General features: G+C 30.5%; 1 protein-coding gene across 1 annotated transcript in view; it reads right to left on the bottom strand.

Moving 5' to 3' along the window:
* The window catches only part of LOC129960253 (allene oxide synthase-lipoxygenase protein-like), an 82,821-nt gene extending 61,769 nt beyond the window's left edge, over positions 1-21,052 (bottom strand). The window contains exons 1-2 of the mRNA XM_056073531.1: positions 20,691-21,052; positions 12,054-12,311 (exon numbers count right to left, since the gene is read on the bottom strand). Of these exons, the coding sequence (XP_055929506.1) occupies positions 12,054-12,311; positions 20,691-20,972 (540 nt within the window). The 5' untranslated portion in view covers positions 20,973-21,052. The remainder of the gene's footprint in view (positions 1-12,053; positions 12,312-20,690) is intronic.
* Positions 21,053-24,868: the final 3,816 nt, after the last annotated feature.

Genomic DNA, 24,868 nt, shown 5'->3' with positions numbered 1-24,868 from the left:
GAAAGTGCTAAGATAAAATGTCTTCTCGATAATATATAATACAACAATAAAATATTTTGCAAATTATCCATGAAAGTTTATTGGTTGTGGACAATAAGTATTTATTTCTTCGAAGTGTCTCTTATCTGTTACTTTGAAGTATTTCTTGATTTGCTTATTTGAAGCGTTTGTCAATATTAAAAAAAATAATAATTTTTCTGTGAATATTGATTGCGCTTTAGAATCCCCAATACTGAGGATATGATTGAATATTATACATAGAGTTTGAGCAAATATATGTTTGAGTATTATACATAGAATAACTACTGCTATCGCGACCCACTATATATGATTCCTCGACCGTTATTACTTCCAACAGGAAAAATGTTTTAAATGATGTAATAAATTAGGTTTGATGTTTTTTAGTCGATAAATGTATTACTGAAAAAAATTACGAAGTCCAAATTTAATACATATTTAATTTACACCGAATCATATTTAATAAAATATTCTGAACACACTAGCATGTTAAATAAAAACGTTTTGCAGATCTGCGACTAAAACTCTTCGAATTATAAAGCTTTGAATATCGCTGTTTTATACCATTTCATTTTCCGCCCCGAGAAAGATTCTCCAGTTAATTGGCGATATTCACTCGAGACTAGCATTGATTCTCTTAAAATAATTAAGTTGAAAGCTTCATAACTAGATCACTTTTAGACACAGAAGAAAGTGACATTTTTTGTTTAAAATATTAATGTATCAACAGTATCTTACTAAATATGACTAATAAAATAAGATTATGTAATTTAAATGACTATGTAATTAAACTGCATGCAGACTATGTAATTAAAATCTATGTAAAATTTAGACTATGTCATTTTTTTCTAAAATGCATTTATTAACTTTTAAAAAATAAAATTTAACTCTTTTCAACATCTAAAGCATTTTTCCAACCGGAAGTATATGCAAATTTCTAATGATTTAGAAATCAGTTATGGTGACACGGTTGGTTTATTTTAGATATATTTACGTCCCGTTTTAAAGCACAGATATTTTGGACGGACCTTGTAACTTTTTCGCCATGTCCAGATAACAAGGGCTATAATTCAGTTTTGATTCTGCATGATCGCTGCAGGGGAGAAATCTTGGTCAAGTTTAAAACTCTGAACCTAGCTTTGAAACTAGGGAAAAGTTTAAAATAACATCTCACTTAAAACACTTATTCTGGAAATTCATACTCCACATCAATGTGGAGCTCTTCGATATTTTACAAATAATGACAGATTTAGTAAGCAATAGAAATACAATCTTAATCTAAATTTGGTCCTATAACTGGAGTCCCTTGAACCGAAGATAGGGTACAGCAAGCGTCAATTACTATTATTAAACAGCTCTTGAAATTAATAAATATTATATAAAGATAGTTTGAATTTGAAAACACAAACATCTGTAAATTATGAATTATTGAAACCTAAATCATCTGTAAATTTTTGGACATAGCAAAATGATTAAACTGGACAAGTCTAAAACACACACACACACACATATATATACAAAAAATTAGCAAAATTCCAAATAAATCTATGAACTGTATTTGACAATCTCGTTTATTGTTTCAAATTTGGAAATGAAATGCGGAATTAGATTTGTATTTTTTAAATGTCAAAAGGAAAAATTCAGAAACATTTTATTGCCTACATGGATTACAGATTTAAATAACAATTAATAAATAATAACATATTTAAATAATAATATTTAAAAGATTTATAAATGAAAGCAAGATTTCATTTTCAAAAAGCACAAATCACCTTATTCTAGTTATTACAATCCTATCCTATAAAAGCCTATTTTCTGAGATCAGTCTGAGTAGGAGGAGTCCTATTATTTTGTCTCTAATATGTCAGCTAAAAACTTGTTTCAAGTTCTGGACATTTTGTATTTGACCATAATTCTTTGGCAAAAGAAATATCTGTTTAAAATACAGAAGTGGACAAAATATACAAGCTTAACTAAATCATTTATTTTGGCAAAAGAATTTTTACAAAATATGATGTTTTTAAATTATTCAGGAAATCTAATATTTTTTAAAATTTTTTATTCGAAGCCAAATATTTCTAACTCATTCTCTCGATAAAATACTAAAAGAATTATCATGGCAATCCGAAGATTAATATCACTGGTTTAATACAGGAACCCATATTTCAGTTTGAGGGAATGCGCGTTCATATTTTTATAGCATTTTATAAAAGCGGAGAAATGACGACAAAAGTCAGGCGAAAAAAAAAAAAAAACTTCTGTCTTTACGAACTTGGATGAACCACTTTTCAGATGTCCATTCAAGCGAAGTAAGCTGAAGTAAATATTTTCGTCCTCATCGTTTTTCAATTATCGTCAGGGATCGTTTAATCAAATTCAAGGGGGAAAAATGATACTCTTTCAAAAATTGCTGTATCGACCAGAGCGATGTTTTAAGGCATAGATTTTTTTTTTATAATTATGAAATATCGCATTTTTTTCTAACCTAGAAAACTCTTAATTCGAGGACAGCATGCTCTTCTTAATAAAATTGCTTACAAGAAAATAAAGGCTTACATGGTTAATTAACTATTGTAAAGATATCTATTTTCCAGCTTGGTTATTTTTTCAGATCTTAAAATAAGAGGCAAGAAGATAATAGCCGTATGGAGATTTCGCCTGCACATCTATTTGATCGATCGAAATTTAACGAACTAACCTCCATTAAAACTTGCGAATGAGCGCGCAAATTGTATATTATGCATATATGCTAAATATGCTCATGTACAATGTAATCCTTCTCTTTTCATTCATACTTCATATAGTATATATTTTAAATTAAAACCCACTTCCACTATATACCAAACTCAGAAGAAATGTATGAACACAAAATCATAGGTATCTTGTTAAAATGCTAAAAAAAGAATATCTATATTAAATAATTTTACAATTTTAATAATTATTTCTAACTAATTATTATAATATGAAAAGCTGAATAACAATAATGTTGATAAATATTTGTTATAATCTTATGCGATCGAATGCAAATCCTATTTGAAAATGAAATAGCGAAATGAGTGTTCCTGAACTTCAGAAAGATTTGACAGAATTTTAAAACTTTCATTTATTATATTGAATTTAAATTACGATTATTAAATAAAAAAGTTATTTTAAACATTGAACAGCAATAATTTGCATAAGGTATGCAGATTTTATGCATTTATGTACATTCATGCCCATTCAAGAGCACATCAGATAGATTTCCTTTCGGTTATGAGGCACTGAAAGCAAATATGAAGATTGATGAGGCGCCCGATTCTTTGGTTTCAGTTTAAAGTAAAGACCATGTCAAATTAGGGACACGAATCCTCAAAATGTTTCCAATTAGAAGAAATCTCTGCAAAATATGCTTGAATCAATTGCTATTGCATTTATGTAACGCTAAATTAAAAATATAGCAGAATAAATTTTATTTATTTTCAGGAAACAAAAATTATTTTCTAATTCACCGATTTAACATTTTTCTCGCCAATTTTTAAAGATTAACACCAAAATCCGCCAAAAAATCTTAACCACAAAGGTATCTTTTCATCGCCCATTTATTTTATTCCTAAAATTACATATTTGCAACTCGATAAGCACTTGTGAAGTGTGGATTTCCAGAACGCAAAATTGTACATATATATTATCTTAATTGCTTTCATTTAATTTTTTCAATGTTAATATTTCATTCAGTGGCGATATGCAGCAGAATTTCAATATCTTTTCAAGGTGAAAAATGAAGTCAAAGAAATGGCACAAACTACGAAAGAAATAGACAGTGAAGGATCATTAAATATGGAAGAAAATCACAAAAATTTAATCGAAAATGACTGCTGAAGAATGGGATGATCTTGTAACACAGTCAACAATTAAAGCAATGATAGTGAAGCAGAAGAAAGAGTATCTTAAACTTACAAGAAAACAAACTTCTAAGGAAAAGCTCAAAAACTTTTTAATTTTTCAGTGGAGATTGGTCTAAATGCGGTAAGAAGAGGGAATTTTATGAAAGGCGTTTAAAAACGCGCTCTTTGCCGTAAAACTTCTCAAAAGTTCTGTCGGCCCATTACCCCAAGCAATAAAAAAATAGTTAAAAAGTAATAAAAATCTTTTTAATCAACATTTATTTCACTTCTTCTTTCTTTTTAATCTTAAATTTTTAGGGTTTTTTTTTTTGAAATTTTACATAGATTTTTAATTTGAACTACACATAATATATAGTAATTTCCACATAAAGTTCCAGAATAGAACACGATTCGGCAATGTCCACACTGTTTATTAATCTCAGCGTTCGACAAGGGTTTTCTGTACTTTTTTACTTGGCTCACCCAATATGTTCGGTTGTGGTTGAATTTATTGCAAATCATGGATTTACATTTGTTGTCCTGCCACATGGTTGCGACACAATTTTGAAAAAAAGCGGAATGTGTAAATAAGCGACGCGTGTCACCTGAGATCCCACCATCCAATCCGAAACGTCTTTTTGCTCTGAGCATCCAATTCAGTTTTCATGCATATTAATTACAAAAAAAATCATTACTATTTATGTACGCATTTATTATATTAAATAATAAGGGTTTTTATCTTAATAAAAAATCCTTCAGGGCCATAAAACCTCTTTTTTAAGGAACATATGGTTTTCAACGCAAAAAGCGTTTGCTACGCCATGAATGAAATGGGTCGCTGGAGATTTGACTTCTAAAAAGTCGGACTTAATATTTAAAACTCCAGGACTACCTTGATTAGAGAATTTATTAATGACAGTTTCAATTATGCCAACCGGCCCATGCGGCTACGTCAATAACCTACTGAATTTCTCATGTGTTTCGTAAGATCATAAATTGTACTAATACAAAAGCAATTACTTTCAACAGTTTTCCCCCCTCCAAACGTTGCATGCAAGGCTTATTCCATTTTGAAAATATTTTTTTTATTCTGTTTGCGAACTGAAAAATGTCATCTAGAAGAAATTTATTCGTGCAACAAAATTCTTCACAACAAGCCTCCTCATTCTATTCCATTGACATAGCAATAAAAAAAGGAACTTAATTACTTTTTGTATAAAAAGAATTTTAAGGGATATTTTCTAGAATCCCAGAAACCTTCCTATCCTCCGATTACATAGCAAGGATTCTACTACAAGAGCAATTGTGTTATCACTTAAATGCATTATCACTATATATTGCAGCTATCCTATCCCCTAAACGATAACAACCACTGTTCTAGTTAATTAAACGCCAATGGAAAGGTTTCCTTGTTTTCTACTGGGACCTATTGTCTAACGATAACTACAATCTTGAAACTGTTCTTTTGTCTTGTTATAATTGGAAACGAACCGATAATTGGAAAAGGGATCAGCAAACAGTAAAAATTATCAAGCGATTTGAATGTCCAAATGTGCGTAAATAAAGCATTGAGAACTAAAGTGAATTAACCCACCTGTTTAAACATGGCTAAGCATTATATTGAAATGAAAGGTTTGTTGTTGTTGTTTTCAAAAAAAAAAAAAAAATGGCAGATCATCGCAGTTTAAGTTCAGAGATGATAAATAGAAACACTTATCAAATGATTAACTTCAAATATTAATAAAACATTATGCTTAGTTCACTGAAGTATGCTGAGTATCAAAAACTGTAGGTTGCCACACTTTCATATCTCAGTTCCAATTACACAAATTGAAAATGAATAAGTAATTCAAATGAAAACAATGAAACGATATATCAAGAATAAGAAATTTTGAGTCACTTTTGTTTAACATGAATTTTTTCATATTAGTAAAATTAGAATTTTGTTCATTTGTTTCCCGGATGTGCTCAAGAGATGTAATTTTGCACGCTTATGTATTTTCGACGAAAATATATTATTTTAAATCTGATTTAAATCATTATTTAAATTATATTTTTTCGCTATGACCATGGTGCCACCTAATAGTGAAAACTAAAAACAGCAGATTTCAAGATTAAAAAAATAATAAAATAAAAAATATTCTGCTGTTTGATGCATAAATAAAAGTGTGTTTTTAATTCACTTTTAATCCAGAATAAGCGCATTCACTAATGTTAAAAGCACACATTCTATACGTCAAAACTCTAAGATCCTGCTTCTTTTCATTCTTACAATATCATAGAAATATTTCTTGAAACTTTCTTTCAAAGTTAATTTAAATATTATTATATCTAAATTTCTAAGAAAGGTAATGAGTAAATATTTTTCCTAATTCCGAAATCCCGAGAAGTAGAAAGAATCAAGTTTCAAATTTCACAATTCTAAATAAATTCTTTAAACTAAAACTGTAAAAATTTGCATACCTCTAAAATTAAATTCTGTTCATAAAGATTCTTAGTAATGCAATCAAGGATCAACATCTTTTGAATAAAAATTAAATCTCCAGCGAAGCGCCAACCAAAGAAGATGCACGTCGAATTGCCAAACAGACTTCATTGGCATTCGGAGGAGCATCGGATTTCAACTCAAGCATGAAGGCCATGTGGACAATAAAAACAATCTGAGATTGGAACAGAGAGCTTATATTTGATGATATTTCTCTCTAGGAATCAAAGAAGACGGTTAAGAGGGGTGTGTTGCGTGCTTATTGCGAGAATTCTATTCAAAAAATTTAAGAAAAACAAGTAAACACGTTCGTATTCAAATTTTATCTGTACATAGAAAAGCCTATCGGATTAGATAAGGGAGAAAAGTATTTCTCAACAAAACCCACGTCGTAATTATAATAATGTATCGTAAGTCCTTGAATAATAAAAATTCGGAAAGGTGGAGATTATAAAATCTATAAATATGAAGCAAATCATTTGATATATTTATAAGCGAAGTGAATTAATGTGTTCTAAAATTTTTCACATAATATATAAAATTAATAGTACAGTTTACCGGCTTAATTTAGAATAATATATTTTGCTCTAATTATTGGTATATAAATCTTATATTCCTCCAGGGAGAATCTGAAATATGGGAATGAGGAACTTCCTGTATGGTGGGTGGTTCTCATTTCCCTGTTGATAATATTCAATGACGGATTTCTAATTAGACAGCATAGCTATTGAGGAGAGATGCAAGTAGCTCGTTAAAAAAGAAGTTTTTAGCCTAATTTCCAAAAAAATATGTCTAAATGATACAAATTCTATGAATTAAAAAGTAATGTGACAGCTTCATTAACACTTCATTAAGCATAATAGCCCAACTCCTATCTATTTCATAACGTTCACTTAGCTTTATAATACTTATAAATGCCGAAGGTCTGCTTCCAAATACTGTGCGCAAAGTTGAGCATAAGTACAAAAGTAAACATTTTCACTAAAATAAAATATTAATCTGAAATAAATAATTAATAGGTTGTTAAGTAAAAAATGTGGTGAAATGTGAAGTTAAATATGATTAGTTTTTTACCAAAATTATTAAAAGAGGGGCCTCATAATAACATTATCTATGGCCACAAAATGTCTAAATCCACCAATAAATACTTAATGCTGTGTGGCCGAATCACCTTCAGTTCCTTGTTGTGGCATTTCTCCTACGAGCGTCGTTGTACCGTAGCTGGAGATAGCCATTAGTTCTCAATTGGCTGCGTCACCATGGTGGTCATTCAATTCACCTCGGATGCTTGGGCAAGGCGGAAGTATATAAATCTTATAACCCCTATTTGACCCGGACCCCATTTGACCGGATCATTTTGCCACAGAGTTATATTAAAGTTAATTAGTTAATAAAGAATCTCTAGTTATTTCAAATTCCCTTTATTTGAGGTAAATAATGTTCGAAAACCTTCAATTCATGAAATAATGATTTAATCATTAAATTTTGATGCAAAATAAAATTATTTCTGTTCCATTTATTCCATAGGAAATAAAATGACAAATATTTCAAAATGCATTTTGTTGATTAAATGACACACGGTAATATAGCAGCCAGGCATAAATCCAAAATGGCGAAAGATTTATATTATTGTCTTATTACACCGTACATTACACCGTAAGTATTACCTTGGTCCCCATTGGCTTACTCTTTCAAATCATTTCGATTCGTGAGCTACCATTTCTCTTAATGCAGTATGCTGCCTTGGGACTGTCATGGTTCAAGAAGAATAACAGAGATCTTTATGGGATGGCATCGCAAAGTATGTGACATAATCGAAGAGAGGGTATGCATTATGTTTTATAAATGGAATAATTCTATGAATATGATTTATAAATTAATAATGCTACTAGGTATTTAAATCAGATAAATCTTTCGAGATGCGTAAATATTCAGTATTTAAATTAGTTCTAATTCTTCCCATTAAATCTGGCTCATCAGTTTTCTTCTTGTTGCTTTGTCTTCAGTATTCTTGAGACACGCAAATAAATCTCTTTAAGCCCTATTTTGATTCGAACTAATTAGATGCAACAAAGCATTCCATTTAAGTTTTTCTATTCAGTGGAAAAGGGAACCTGACCTCATTTTGTTGCGTTTTTTGGCAACAACAAAATGTATGCTCTTTCTATCTATCAATAATGATCCTAGTAACTTCTAATCCACAAGTACGTGGATGAGAAATTAATGGATGAATTAACAGGTTCTAGCTTTCCTCAGAAGTAAAAAAATCATGTTGTGCTACCTTGGCCTTATGCCCGATGCCGAGACGTACCTCCAACTGGTAGATATGATGTATGAGCCATTGATAATTATTTTGTACCTAATCATGGTCACTTCGTTATTATTGCGACGATCCGGTCATTCAGGAGCCGGATACCTAAGCAAGAATGAGTTGACTTTTAAATTTTCCATAAACAGTAATCAAGGATAAGCCAGAAATATCTTTTAACTAATATTATAGTAATATAAAAAGTTCCTGGTTGAAGAGATTGGAAAAGAGAATTAAAGCAAATTCTACGCTCCTCACCTAAAGAAGCTTCATTTTACATACAAATGCCATATGTCAAGAAAAAGACACTGCATCAAGATAAAAGACATCTTACAAATGACCAACGTGAATGATCTCCCCGAAACTTTGTCGCATATTTCCAATAAAATAAATTATCCCTCTCCCCCCCCCCTGCCTTCTTCCTTCTTATAGGCTTAGGTAAAGCCGCCAACGCCTTGCTTGGCAGTAGCAAACAATAGTTACGAAATATAGATCTTTGGGGTGAATAGGCATTTGGATGTCTTTTTTCTAACCTATTGTAGTCAAAATTTGATGCGGAGCTTAAATTGTAGTCATAAGATAACGTACTCAATTCCACTGATTTAGGTTACTGCATTTATGAGTTATTTAATTTGAATGCATGCGAAAGTACAACCTGATCGTATCCACCAATCAAGTCCATATACCATACTTCCTATATCTAGCTCAAAGCCTTATTTTGTCACTGTATTCACAGACAGGCTGCCAGAAAATATACATAATGTTAAAAAATCTGTTTTCCGAAATCAGAAAGCACTGAAACTCGGAGATTCGTCAAAATCTCGAGTTCGATTTTTTTGATGACTACGATACTTTTTCTATACTTCTTTTATTAGAAAGTAAAAATTGTTTATTTTAGCAAAATATGTATGAACCATTCAAAGAATCTTACTCAAAACTCACATTTTTTAAATATATAAAGCTGCGAAAGAAGAGCTTATATTTGTAAAAATTTCAAAAGATTTTAATATCCCATATTATGATTTTGCAACGATTTTTGTAAAATTGATATAAAAATTCCTTTCTTTCTCAATGTCTGAGAGCTTTCCTACTAAATAACAAGCGACTGTGTCCCAAAAAGACTTTATAATTTTCAGTAATGTAATTTTTGGGAAAAAGAAAGAATGACGAATTTTTAGAATTGCATTGACGTGCATATAAAAAAAATCGCTTATAATGGGAAGAAAAAATAAAATTACGAAATGATGATTAGTCTTTAATCGCCCTATTAATACTTCGCTTATGTTTCGTGTTTACACGAAACATTCATCTATTGTCACTCTCTCGGAAGTAATGACACATCAAATGACCTCCTGACCTTTGAGCAAAATGAGGAAGAAAAGTAATTAATCTTTCTGCACTTGATGAGTGATATTGAATGACGTTTTAATGGATTATTATTAGGTGGAAATGGCGTTATCATCTATAGACTAGCTGTGTCATAATATAACACCATGGTATATTGCGAAAAACAACTTTTTCAATGGAATTCATTTATACTAACGTGACACACGTCAAGAACTATTTTGGACCTAATTGCGCATAATCCAGTGCAATAAGATCAACATTTTATTTTGAAGCACATGAGATCCACCTTCGACTACTTCTCAAAATATGAAACTGAAACCGGATTAAATATCTGATGAGACATCCTCTCCAAATTTCTAAACCACAACTGCAAGACAACGCTTGACGCGATGATATAACCTCGGACCAAAACCGCTTTACTTGACAAATCATTGATGGAATAAAGGGGAGTGGTTCCCCAAAAACTTTCTCGCATACTTTCCCCCACCTTCTTCTTGTTATGGACTTTGGGTAAGGCCGCGATTGTCTTGTGCGGCATTGGCGGACAATAGTTGCGAAATATAGATCTTTAACGTGAAGCTAAAATTTTTACTGCATTTAGCATGCGATCATTGGCAATTTTGGGGCGGTTAACCCTTGTCATGTGGTTAATACACAAGTATCCAAAAATCGAATATTTATTTTATACGCCTTTTTTCCGACTGCTTAAAACCAAAATTTAACATAAAAACTACATTTGTATTCACAAAATCATATATCAAATTTCATTTATTTGAGTCCTTGCGCTTTAGAATTATTTCGTTTATATGCAAGCAAAAATTTGCTAAAAATCTGCAGGTGTGGTGATAAGTCCATATAGCAGATTTCATCCGTATAGCTCAAAGTGTTTTTGAGCTATCGAGTTCACAGACAGACAGACATAGTTCCAAAACTGTGTGTTTCGGACTCAGGTTTAAAACGTAGAGATTCGTCGAAATCTCGAGTTCGAATTTTTAATGATTACAGTGTTTTCTATTTGTATATTTCGTATGCAAAAAAGTTAAAAGATTATTAAGCCCCTAATCCTGTAGTCCCGAAATCGAGTCTTTGTTTCTAGACCTCCGCAATTCGTTGCGGATCGTCCAGCATCCTCCCAGCATAAAGTCAAGGGCATGAGATACGACTTTTACCATCAGAATGAGGACAGAAAGAGCTACGAAAATTGACTCCATTACCAAGATGCAGGTTTTGGTAATAATTAATTTAAATTATCGTAGTTTTACTTTGAATTTTACGTCTTATATTTTGCTTTAAAAATGTAGGTGTCTTTTTTATTAATTAACATTTACTTAGTCAAATGAAGCACCCATTTTTATATATATATATACTTCTTCTCCTTCTTCTTTTCCTTTATTTTTTTACACATTTATGTATTACCATTTTTCCAGTGTGAAAGTTTAAAGCGTTGAAAAATATTTTATGCAAATCAGCTATCACAAATGTGAAACTTATCTTGAGCTGAGCTGAAACAACATAATAGTGCTGAAATAGGCTTGGTAAAGAAAAAATAATTCCAGGAATTTAAATATTTTTTTATTGAGCAGACAAATCAATTTGAAAATTATTTTGTTACCAATGAATTCATGTGACGTCAGAATCACATGATAAACTTAATTGTGGATATCACCTAACAATAAATAGCACTTTGGTTTACGTGTTTGCTGTGAATGTAATGGTGTGCCAAGACGCTACATTCGTTTTCCTCCTACAAAATAAAGCGCAATCGATTTCAAAATTCAATTGATACAGTGCATTTGGTATGTATCATGTGAGAATGAATAAAACCCACAGCAAAATAAATTTTCATTAAAAATTTGCTAGCTGAATTACAAATTCTCAACTGAAAAAATCTACATATCCGAAAAGAACAAATAAACGTCTCTCGTTGTTTTAATCCCCATATTTTCAAAACTAACTGCAATTCTACGTTGCTTCATATAAATCCGATAAGATGTTTCAAACATATGAATTCATTATTATTAAAAATAATTACCTGAACCGGTCCGTTTACGACGTGTTGTTCATACTGGTATAACCTTCTGTATTCTTTGAGTTCTGTTCTTCTTTGTTCCTGAAATTCATCTTCCTGAGGTAAGCAGCAGTCATATTCGTAGATAATGTAGTGGCGTTCTGGCCGCACCCATCTGTGAACGGGGAAGATGTGCTCACTACCGTGGGTTTTGTCCTCCACTACAATTCGCTCAAGGAACCAGTTGTGACCCAAGCCGAAAGAATCACGCCAGAATTCAGCCTGAAACATTACAAAATAATATTAAATATAACATAAAAAGGCTGATAGGTTGGACTGAAGCTCAGTTTTAAAGCTTGAAACTTATTTAGTAACTGTGATAGGATCCGACTGCAAGAAGAACAAGGGAACCGATATTCCAATCCATAAAAACATAAACACTAATAGATTTAATATTCGCAATGTTAGATATACAATATTTAGGAAGCCTCAGATATGGGAATGAAAAGGTTCTGGTATGGTGATTAGTTTTCACTCCCAGTGCAAGTGCATTAATGTTGTGAGATAGAGTTACCTCCACTTCCGAGACGGGCGCGTCTTCTATGAAAAAATTCTACAGTGATAGGTGATGGCCATTAGGATTTCACCTTAATAACTTCGTTTGTGATGCTGTTACGAAGGTTATTCAGGTTATTCGGTTTACTAAGCAGGGAGAGAATAACTCCAGTGCGGTCATTCGATATCACATGTTAAAAGGCTTCGGCAAATTGTCCTATATCAAATGGAGTTAGAATTATGAGTGGATGTATTTTATAGCCGTTTCTTGTTTATGGGCCGCATCTATCGTGTCTATGGGCAGCTAATATGCCGTCTTGGTCCATTATTGTTAAGGTTTATTTTAGTTATATTAACCACCCCTTTTGAAGCAACACGAGGGCTATTTTGGAAACTTAATTTTAAACTGTGGTCAGTGATGAGGATGATGCCTCAACCGTCACCTCTACAAACTTCCACATTACGCGCGGTCCACGGACGTTTGACATTTGATATCAGATGTAATGACAACCAAGTCATCACACGTGACAGATATTTAGTAAAATCCGGTTTCGAAAAATGAAATCCTTCTGTTCCCAAGCAAAGACTTACCATAGGCTAACGGGGCTTCTGGTTTGGTGAGGAAGTTATGAGATTGGGCTTTTAGGTAATCACCTCTTCAACTGAGCACATTTGAGAATAATGAGGACCATTCGCATTTACGAGACATCTATCTATCAAAATATATCGAGATAAAACATTATCACCTTCACTTGTAATCTACGCACTTGTTTCACGGTTATTCCATACTAGTTCAACAGCAGTTTAGCTCAGTTTCATAAAGTTTTCATAATGTTCGACTTCATCTGAAATGAATGGTATGGATCTTTCTAAAGGAATTGAAACAAGGTCCCAGAAGTTTCTGATCGAAACCTTTCTGCTTGTTGAATAGCTTCACGTAAAGGAAAACCATAAGTCAACTAAAATTGCTTTTAGTGAAACAATGAATGGGAATTTTAAACTAATTGTCTCTCTGAAAAGTAGAACAACTCAATGCAGAAAATGGTCATCTATTCCGGTAGGAGAAATATTTAGCATTAAACTAAAGCATCCCTTGCTGCAATATTATTGAAAATTGGCTTTCAAACTAAAGGCATATTCTTTCCTACATTTTCATTCAAATTCAGACGAGTTTGCCTCTATCAGTATGAATAAAATATACATAAAAATATTTATCTTATTAAATTTATAAATATTTAATTAAATCTTAAATAAATGTTAAATCAAATAACACTTTATAAATATTTGAAATTCATAGAAATAAAAATTCCATTTGCTGGCAACTTATTAAACAAATATTTTAGATGAATTTAAAAACATTCAAATTCGTGAAACATGAACTATTTTAAAGTATATGTGGTACAGTATATATAAATATATTACTTCATAATAAACAAAAAGAAATTTTCAGTACACTTCTTTATTCGAAACTGAATATGCGAATTTAAATTTAACAGAGAGAAACAGATTTCATTTGGACTGATTTGGTCAATAATGGGTAGCAATCCAATATTTTCGTGTAAAGACCGTATGCCAAATGTCATCCGATTATCTTATTTCATTTTTTAAAATTATTGTATTCACAAATAGAAAAGCTCCGGTGGCGGTGGCCTGAGGGTAAAGTTTCGCCGTAGGGACCGGAGTACACCAAATTCGAAACTCGATTCCACTGAACTCCTCCCCTATAAGTGGGTCTGATTTACATGCAATCCGTAAAGACCAAATAACCTTCCGTTCGCTTGGCACGAAGCTGGAAAAAGGGCGCCGGCTCCCATGACATCCTCATCGTCTGACCGTCTTTCAAAATTGCGAGTTCCGTCTCCAAACAGTTCTAGTAAGCTTCGAAACGAGACATAAATATAGCAGGAATAAACTTTTCATCGAACTCAGGAAGGTTAAGGGTAAAACGCAGATTTCTCATATACTCGAGATCGAATTTTTTGACGATGCTTGATGACTTTTTCTTGTGTTACGACGGATAGGAGAAAGCAAAACGGTGGAATAGATAAAAATAAGCGCATATGAAGCTAAATATTTACCTAATATAAAATTGCTTGAAAATTTCAAAATTAACTACAGTATAAAAAGCCGTGAATTTCGGACGTTTCCAAAAACTTATTTGAGAAGAGATAAATATTATCAAAGATTAGAGGGGATTCAAATGTACGGAGATTTCTACGAATGATAAGCAGATAATTATCAAGAGTTGCGCAAAAATCTTTGTTTTTATAAAATGAAGGTGAAAACCTTCAGTCCATCCTCAAAAGCAGTCAAACGTGTTCTTTGGTCTTTCATTGCAAAATTGTGTTTCAGAATAAAGCTTAATGTAAAATATAAGCGCTTGCTCAAACAAAGGAGAAAAAGAAAAAATAGAAGTAAAATCGAGTTTTCGTTCTATTTTATATGCATTTTCTTTTTTCTGGTGCATTAAAATGCTTAGAAATTAATTTTTAAATACCTTTAATAAGAATAAAATCTATCCCATAATCCATGTTCAAATGTTTATCGCTACTTCTATCTAATGATTTGTAAAAAAAAAAAAAAAAAAAAAAAAACGTTGCTATTTGCAACGAAAATTGCACCTAGATTATTTGAACATTTTTATTCTGATTCATTGGCAATTCCAAATTTTTTCATTGGTTCCTTGAAATTCATTTTGATGATATATAGCTTCGTATTAGAATTCATTTTGATTAGTTTTAGTTTTGATCATTTTTAATTTAAAACTTGTTGTTTTTCTTGTTGTATTCAATTTTAGTCCCAGTTTTCCTAATTAAAATTGTTACGTAAATCGAACTTCTACGGTTCCGTCATTTCTAATTAGCCAAGTCCCATTCTAAAAAATAGATTTTTTTAACCTATGAAACATTTTTTTCATCTGCAGTTGTATTTTAGTGGTAAACTTTTGCAGTTTATAATAAATTTTATTTGATAAAAAATCAATAAAAATTTCGAAACTTTTCCTACATTTTTCAACAAAACAGTTCTATAATGTAATTAAAGGAAATAAAGCAAAGTGTTCCTAATTTATTCAAATATGTGGAAATAACAAATCGGATTTTGTGATTTATAATATCACCATTGCTTGTAAAAAAAAATCGTAGTTTTATGAATTACTGTGAAAAACAATAATTCGTTCAATGCTCATAAAGTTATCAGATTTTTTAAACTTCAATTATTGATGCTTTTTGGAAAAAAGAATTAATTGGGAAAAATTCAAATAAATTAAAATTTAAGGGAAAAGAATGTAAAAATCAGAAATAATAAAATGCTGTCTAATTAGTTATTTTTTAAAAAACAAGAAAAATGAAATAAAACGAAAATATACAAATCTTTTTAATACAAACAAAAATTAATCTGTTCTTTTTTTAAATACAAAGGGAAATAAATTTATATTTTTTTATTTAGAGAGAAAATTAATCGATTTTTTTATACGAACGAAAATTAATTTTTTCTTTTATTATAAAAACGAAAATTAATCAATCTTTTTAATGTGAAGAAAAATTAATCTCTCGTTTTTCCAATACTAACCAAAATTAATCTGCCACTTTTAATACTATCGAAAATGAAACGATCCATTATTAATACTGACGAAAATTAATAAATTCTCTTTAATGCGAGTTATTTAATAATAAATCGGAAGTGGGACAATCGGGGATATTCAATTCAAACATGGGGTAAAAGTGGGACAAACAATCGAAAGGAGGAGCTGCGTCAGATAAGACGAGAGCTCTTGACACTTTAATTGATAGTATTTATACGTTCCATTAGTGCCGTCTCACAATTTTTTTAATTTGATATTTACTACTCATCGTTCTCCTTGAATAATGCAAACATAAATAATCAATAGTATAATTATATTTTAATTTACATTGAAAAGAAACTTAAGGTAGCATATATTACTGCGCGTTCTCCAAATTATCAAATATACAAATTAAATGAAAAATTATATGCATCATTTAAAATGAACTCTGTTTAATTTATAAACTATTCAATAAAATATATAACTAATCACATAGCCTATAAGATAGATGTAAATATTGAAACCTGAATTAATAATGAATTTGATTAAAACTGTCACTGTAATTCCCAGAAGGAAATTTTAAGTTTTCTTTCATTTTATTCCGTGATAGTGACAAGTACTGAAATGAATAAACAACTAAAATTTTATGATTGATCCAAATTAAAAAATACTGATTCTTTCTGTATATTCTTTATTCTCAGTTGCTTTCAAATCTTGAGATCTCAACGAATGTTTCGGATGAAAGGATTTTTAAGTGGAGATCATTTAAGCTACGGTATAAGCCGAAAGTGATTTTAAACTAGCAACCTAACTATAAGCCAAAACTAAAATTGCCTTAAGGAAAATTTAAACGCACCTCATCAACACCCTATATTTTCCAATGTTATGTAAGATCAAATGAAAGTTCTCGGCTCTTTATCGTTTCCTCAGAATTCTCTCCTCTCGTCAGAATGTTTTCCCGAAAGTGCGATTCAGATTTCAGCTCCTATTACACAGAGTATTTCGTTTGAGCTAGCATTTTAATTAACGTCCAATGGCATAACTGTGAAGCCGCTTCCATCTCTGCAAGTAATTACTTAAAAGTGTTTCATTTTATCCCTTGCAATTTCTCAGAAGGAAGCTTATTCTACAATCAAACCATATTCCACTCTTCATTACTTGAAGTTAATTATCTTGAAAGGGTTATTTCATCGATCATGGCAAGCGGATTTCATGTTAATGTCGCAATTAAACGCTACCTTGAAATAAGTTCAGAACTTTATAAATATCTTGCAAACACGTATGTAGATTAATCCGTTAAAATGTACGACATTAACCATTTAGGATTCAATTAAGTTTCATTTTAAACACCAATGGCATCAAATTTTGGAATGCTTTGACGCAACTTTTTAGAGCTCGATGGAAAACATTTAAGTAATTACACTACTTGACATTGTTAAATGAAAGTATATTTATTCAGAAAAAAGTAACGATAAAGAAAAATTCAATAATGTTCCAGATTTTTCCAAAATGTGCATGTGATAAAATCTTCGGTTAAATTATTTTTCTGTGATTGACCGAAACGGTGACTAAATTTCTGAACATCAATTAAGTAACAAGTTAAAGGATAGATGCACTAGTGATGGACAACATCCAGAAATATACAAAAAAAAGTAAAAATAAAAATGAAGTTCAGGAATAATTAAATAGTTAATTATTTGAAAAGATAAAAAGAGATCATTTATCCCATATAATAAATTTCGCTAATACTTTTACCATATTTTCTTCAATCTGATTCATTTATATCGTTCATATCACAGGTACCGTATTCGAAATATCGTGAAAATTAGGAAGGAGAGTTACATTAAAATCTAACTTTTTAAAAGCTAAATACAGTTAATTATTTTTTTATATGAACTATTTCTTGTTAAGTAATAAGCGAGCAAATTCGCTATATTTAATTCAAATCAGAAATACTTTTTCAATCCGCGAGAAAAAGCCAAAAATTAGAATTGACCCGTTTAATTCGGAACTTATAATCACTTTATATGAAAAATTTTGAAATTAAATTATTAATTTTATTAATTTTTTTTAAAAATTAAGCTTTTCCCTTTAATATAAGTTACTTGCTTAATAAATAATATTTTAGAAAATCTGAGACATTTTGTTGAATTTCGAGATAAGACGGGGACATTTTTTCAATCAAAGCAAACAATCAAAATGCTTGCTTGTCTCAATTGATCCAGGAAGTCTGGTCACTGCAGATAAACTCAGTAACCCATGCCTGTACAAATTCAATTCAAACATTATCTTTAGTTTCAGTTTTAAAAAATTAACCAGAAATCAGCCTTGCTGATGTAAAATGCTTTTCATGAGCTTTGTCCATGACCTTTTCATTAAAAAAAATGTGTAATCTGGTTCTCTTTTCCTTCTCTCACTATCTTCATGAAATGTGATACTTATCGTTAAGCTCTTCTTCCGTTGAAATAAAATAATTTTAAAAATGGAGCTGTTGGAAGTATTTAATTTATTATTTTATGTATATGAGATAAAGGAATCTAGCTGAGAGATTTCTACACTTCTGGCATCTCCTAAAGTTAAAACAGGCTTCCAAACATCTCTTGACTGAAATAATTTTAAGGTTCTTTAACTTTGAATTTTTGCCTTTTTTGACTTACTTCACTCATGCTCATAAAATACTTGTCACTTCTTAAATCTTTATATATTAGAATAGGTGTAGAAAACTTTCAGCAAGATGCAGTTATTTTGTGTAAGTACATATATATATTTACGAAATAACTGAATCTAGTAGAAAGTTTTCTGCACCTCTGGCATCTTCGAAAATTAAATAATAGAAATATTTTCAAAGGTCTCGTGAAAGAAATGATTTTAAGTTTTTTAGTTTTATATCTGTACCTTTTTAGACTTTTGATTTAATTTCTCACTTTATACTAATATGAGTTATTTATTTGTCTCTATATTATAATTGTTTGCACAATTTATGTTTGAAAAAGCGAATTGTTATTGAATTTTATGATATATAAATGAATCTTTAAGAGTGCAATATAAAAGTTATGGATAAGGATGTTAATTAGTGGATTATAAAAGTGATCATGTATAAATATCGCTTTATACTAAAATAAAAGTTCTTTATTTGTTTTTATCATATAACTAACCACATAAATAAATTTTTAATTAAATGTCTTCAAAAAACATATCTTATCATCAACTGAGGCGATTTATATAGATTGCAACTATGCAAAAAATATAAATTCAGGCGTGTTTAAAATATTTCCTTTTATTCTATGAATTAAGTAATTTAGTTGTAATCACAACTTAAATTATTTTTAAATATTGACCCATTAACATATTATATTTGCAATGCAACCAATGTATTACATAGTAAAAATAATCTCATGAAATGAAGGACTGCATTAATTTAAACAGCATAGCAGCTTACATTGGTTTACAATTTATCTCTAAATATTTGATACTTATATATTGAAATTGGTATAGGCAATGAAAAGATAAATTCAAGTTTTTAAAAGAAAGAAAGAAGTAAGAAAATAAAAGCGAAATAAAATAAAATCCCAAAAATTTAAGTGCAAATTCTCAAATTATGTGCAGGATATGTCATAATATATTCTGGCTAAAAATTAAGAGTAAAATATTATGAAAAATATCATACATTTATCAAATTATGTGAAGAATTTCATATTAAACTAAATAAGACTTCAAAAAATAAAATAGATTAAAATTTTACAGCCAAAATAAAATTTTGTGATATTTTACCCATTTTTATTTTCAAGTGTTTTGTTGCTTGTCAAAGGAAGAGATATAAAACAAAAAAATGAATCTAAATTGGCAATTCTCCATATGCTGCTGTCAGGGGTCACCAAAATGCATTGGAAAACATTTCGAGCAAGATTTACTTACATTGTTATTTTATAGATAGTCAATTTTTCACCCTCGTTCCAGCACGTTTTTAAAAGTCACCCCTAAAGCTACCAGCAACAGCATAGTAGTAAGACTGGTGCAGCACGTAACTTGGAGAGAGTCAAGGGGAAAAAAGGTTAAGGAATTTAAATTAAGCAATTTAAAATCTAAGGAAATAAGATTTTCTTAATTGTCATAAACACCAAAAAAAGCCAAAGAAAGCTCATTTAAACTATTTCTACCGAATTATACAGAAAAAAAAATGAACTGAAATCTATTCAGAGGTTTCAAACCATGCCTATTGAAACCATGTGGACGTGAGAGAAACATGTTGAAGGGAACAGTACTCTATGAAGGAAGAAGTGAAAGATGACAGATCATACTAGATTGCACCGTCTCATACATAAAATTGTTTAGAGCAGTTTCTTGTCGTTCCAGTAATATTAAAAATACTTGAGTTGACATGATCTGCCGATCCTTTTCTCATTAAAATCTTCAAAGTGAAACTAAATCGAAAGACTGATTTAGGCATAATTCACGATTGAGCTAATTGCGTTTAATAAAGTATTGTATCACAGATATGCTTATCATGACTTGTATTTTAAATAAATTTTTTAGTAGAATTTTACCTTTATGGGTTGTCCGAAACCATTGCCGGAGCAAGCAAAGAAGGTGCACGTGGCCCCTCTCTCGTGGTCATTTTTGAGAGTCCGGTTAAGTTTTAGTGTGTCGGTGGCCTGGTCCTTTTCATCGTAGAGAATGAGCCACACATTAGCATCGGTTCCAGCACGTTTTCGGTCGCCCGTTGTCACATGGATGATGAGCTCCCGATCCGTCTCGTCGTGGCGCAAGTGCGACCAGATGCGACCCATCGCACTCAGAGTTTCTGCTACCTTTGACCTGACGCTCATCTGGAAGACTGGCGAAAAGCCAACATCCGCTTACAAGGGAAACCGGTAGAAATATGTGCTGGAGGAAAATCCAGCTGCGTTACGTTTGCAGGACTTTTATAAACGTCATTAGAGTCAATCTGACCACATGGTTTCCCGGGTCCAATAACAATAAATGAAAGTTAAGAGTGGTTTTTCTCATGTCCTTAGGTCAAGTGATGTCTTTTGTTTGTGGTTTTGACCTTAAAGTGGGAATGTGTTGTCAGGATGTATAGAGGTGAGGGACCGTTATGAGTCTTCGAGTTCGCTGGAAAGTGAAAGTAAAAAGGTGATGGGTGGGGAAATACGCATTGGGAAAATTTGAGAAGTTAGTACGAGTAATCTTTCATATTATTTTATTTTGATGAAAAAACTAAATTTTAATAATAAAGCTTTAATTCCTTTTCTCCCTTCTTTTTCCTTTTAGACAAAAAAGAATTTATAAAGGTTTAAAGCATCCAAAGTTATTAGTCCAGTTATTAGCATCCAAATTTTTTTTAAAAAATCAAATAAATAAGTTTTATATAAATCCAGAAATAAGTTTTTATGAATCCTTTATATAAACTCTGTTAATTTATTTCAAAGTGTAAATATAATGAAATTCAAAAATATTGCAATAATTGTATTATTAACCAATCAGTGTAACAGGTGTTTAGTATATATCGCACTTGATTTTTTTTCTATTTAAATTGTTTTTAATAACTTTGCTTTATACAAATCATTTTCTTGAATGCTTTTTGTTGTCTATCAATATGGATTCTAATAGTTTTCACTTAATTTAGCAATTTTACTCGTAGGTTTTAGGTTGAGTGAGTGTGTTTTGTTTTGAAAATTTTATAAAGAAATTCAATTTTATTCATAAGTTTCAAATGTATGCCATTGATCTTAAAGAGAATACACGCGATAAAATTTAAAAAATGTGTTTATTTAGGATCTACAAAATTTGTCAAAAACTAAATTTTTGAAAGATTTGTCGATCCATTTAGAAACACATTGTAATAAAAAACTTTTATTGCGTTAGAGATTTTTTTATTAAATTTTAGCAGAATACTTCTCAAAATCAAAAGAAAAAAAATTCAGCTGAGTAAATTTGCATTGTGCAAAAAAAGTTATCCATGCATTTTTTATTACCATATTCTTATATTTTTTTCACACTTCATCATTTTCAGATTTTATTCATTTAAATAAAGTCAACACATTTTTTTTCAGTCAAAAAAAAAAAGTCTGACATAAAAAAAAGCTTGCTTCTGCTCATTTCTATTCAAGCACTCTAAAAAAACTGTGAAATAGCTGATGCAAAAAAAAATATTAAAAATGAGGTCATATTTCTTCCAGTAAGAAAAAAAAGTCAAAAAAAGGAATCTTCTGGGCTTTTTTTTCTGGGCTTTTCTTATCTAGAATGCATTTTTTTTTAATGTTTCTTTAAATTAAAAAATATATATCAATACAAAGTAATGTAATGTAAGTAAAGTAATGTTTTTATGTAAACAAAAAATTTGTTTATATTTGCTTTCAAGGAAATAATTAAAATAAAGTAACTATTTACCTTAAAACTTTATTTTCTCGGTGCTCTTTTCAAGATTCTCGCTTTCTACAAAATTAGTGATTTAAATGATTGAAGCATGCTATAAAGAATGTTGACATTTTAAAATCAAGATAGTGCAAGTCAAAAAAATTGCAATTCAAGATTGCAAGTAAAAAAAAGAACAGAGGAATGCGATAGCACGTCCAGAAGTAAAAAAATCGTAGTGATAAATACTTAGATAAAGAACTTTCTAATAAGACGCAGAAAGCTATCGTTACCGTTGTCGAATGTGATTGAGGTCAAATAAGGCAAAATTAATGAGACACATTCACTGGCAACAGAAAGAAAGTTTGACAAACAATTAAGATTGCGATTCGTAGATTAATGAATACATACTGGAACAATGAATGGCATTCTTAACACGCAAACTGGCTGAAAGAATTTGGTGGGGATTTCTTTTTTTGTATCCTGAGAGTGAAAGTTAAGAAAGATGTTTAAACAGCATAAATGAAATGAAGAAGATATATTTTTGTTTAAGAGAATACTCTTACATTTACAATATCTAAGGCTTTAGGTTTCTTTTAAGTGAAGTACTAGAGTGCAAATTTGATAATAGAAATATTCTTTATCAACTAGTTCTTTTGAAATAATTAAAAATTAATTCGAGAAAGAATATTTTAATTAAGTTGTTTAAAAATTTTAACTAATTAAACTATTGCCCTGTAAATGAACCCATTTTCGATGACGAGGCGTACCTCTATTTGATGGATTGTCTCATATATCGCTTGTAAAAGTAGCTATAACATCTCAGCCACAGAACTAGACTTTGCTATACACGACGGCAGGATTATTCAATTTACCAATGATGCTACGGCAGGGTGGAAATATATTCTTTGCTGTTTTTCAAAATATCTGTACTTTTATCAATATTGTTAGAAAACATCCTTTCATTTTTACTTAACGTTATATTACAAAATAATAAAGTCTTAATTCCCACATAATTTTTAAGTAATTATAATGAAATAAAACAATTTTTGCTTTTTAAAAAATTAATCGATGCATTTGATGATATAATAACGATGTTTTTGGTGTGTATTTCTTGAAAGCAATTTCCTTCATCAAGACACATAATAATTATTTTGCTACTGAACTATGACTATAAAATTTCTTGTCAAATTGAATAACAGAAATCAAAACATACATTTAACCTTATTTTTAATTTTTTCAAGTCACTGCGTGAATTATCAAAAGACACGGAATAGCATCTCCCGTCGCAAACATTTCGAAAAAGAAAGCGGCAAACTCGTTTTTCCCATCAACAATGTTCACTGATATATTAATAGCAAATTTCACTATAACAAAATTTTAAAACAAAAATATGATAGAAAAAAAAAGAATACCTAAAAAAGTCTACAAATGTATAACATAAAAAAATTTCCAGCAGTAAAGCAATCAAAGTCTCGGGATTTGCGAATAAAAACACACACTGGAATTTAAAGTTTCGTGCAACGTATGCAATGTTTGGAAACAAATGCTAAGAGTAGATTTTCCAAATTGGTTCATATTTTCACGTAACGATTCAAGTAGTAGAAATTCTTGGGAAAAAATGAGACAAGCATGTAAAATATTGTCGCGGTGGAAAAAAGTTATAGCGAAACATTGTTGCTTCACTTCGGGAAAATACAAAACTGACACACGTAAAGTGAGACAGATAATAAAAGAGAAACATGGGACAATAAACTGCATTCTACTTCAAAAGGAAATGAAAAAGTTAAATTAAAAGATGAAAAATTAATGAGACAACGGTAAAGAATTTTCTCGGGAGACAAAACTTCTTCCAAAGTTAGTTTAATTAAGTTATATTACCAAGTTATATTACAAGCAACTTTAACCCTATTTTTAGGATGAACTCGTGATCTTGAACCGCTGTCAGATGACACGGACGATACCTATTTATGATTCCGGGAAGACAGTGAAGAAGACCACAATGCAGGAAAACAGTTGGCCCCGACAGATTTAACGAGTGCTAAATCCGCTTACAAGTCAGATCTTAGGTGTAATCGGGTTTCGAACCTCGACCTCTCCGGATCAGAAATCGGAAACAATCAAAAATTTCTGTTTTTACTCAGTATTAATCTTGTACCAATACAAGTAGAATTCCCTCTAACGAGACGTACCTTAAAAATAAAAAAAGAAATATATTATAACTTCTAATAAGATATAACTTATCTTCAGAAATCAGAACTTCTTAAAACTATGGCTCCCAAACCTTTATAGGGTTATGGAAACGAATTTGGGTCGCATAAACTTTCATGACGCCTTGTTCCTTTGAATTCTTTAATATTTTTAAGCA

This window comes from Argiope bruennichi, chromosome X2, assembly GCF_947563725.1.
Source record: "Argiope bruennichi chromosome X2, qqArgBrue1.1, whole genome shotgun sequence".
Classification (NCBI taxonomy): Eukaryota; Metazoa; Arthropoda; class Arachnida; order Araneae; family Araneidae; genus Argiope; species Argiope bruennichi.
This window is presented reverse-complemented; position numbering and strand designations above follow the sequence as displayed.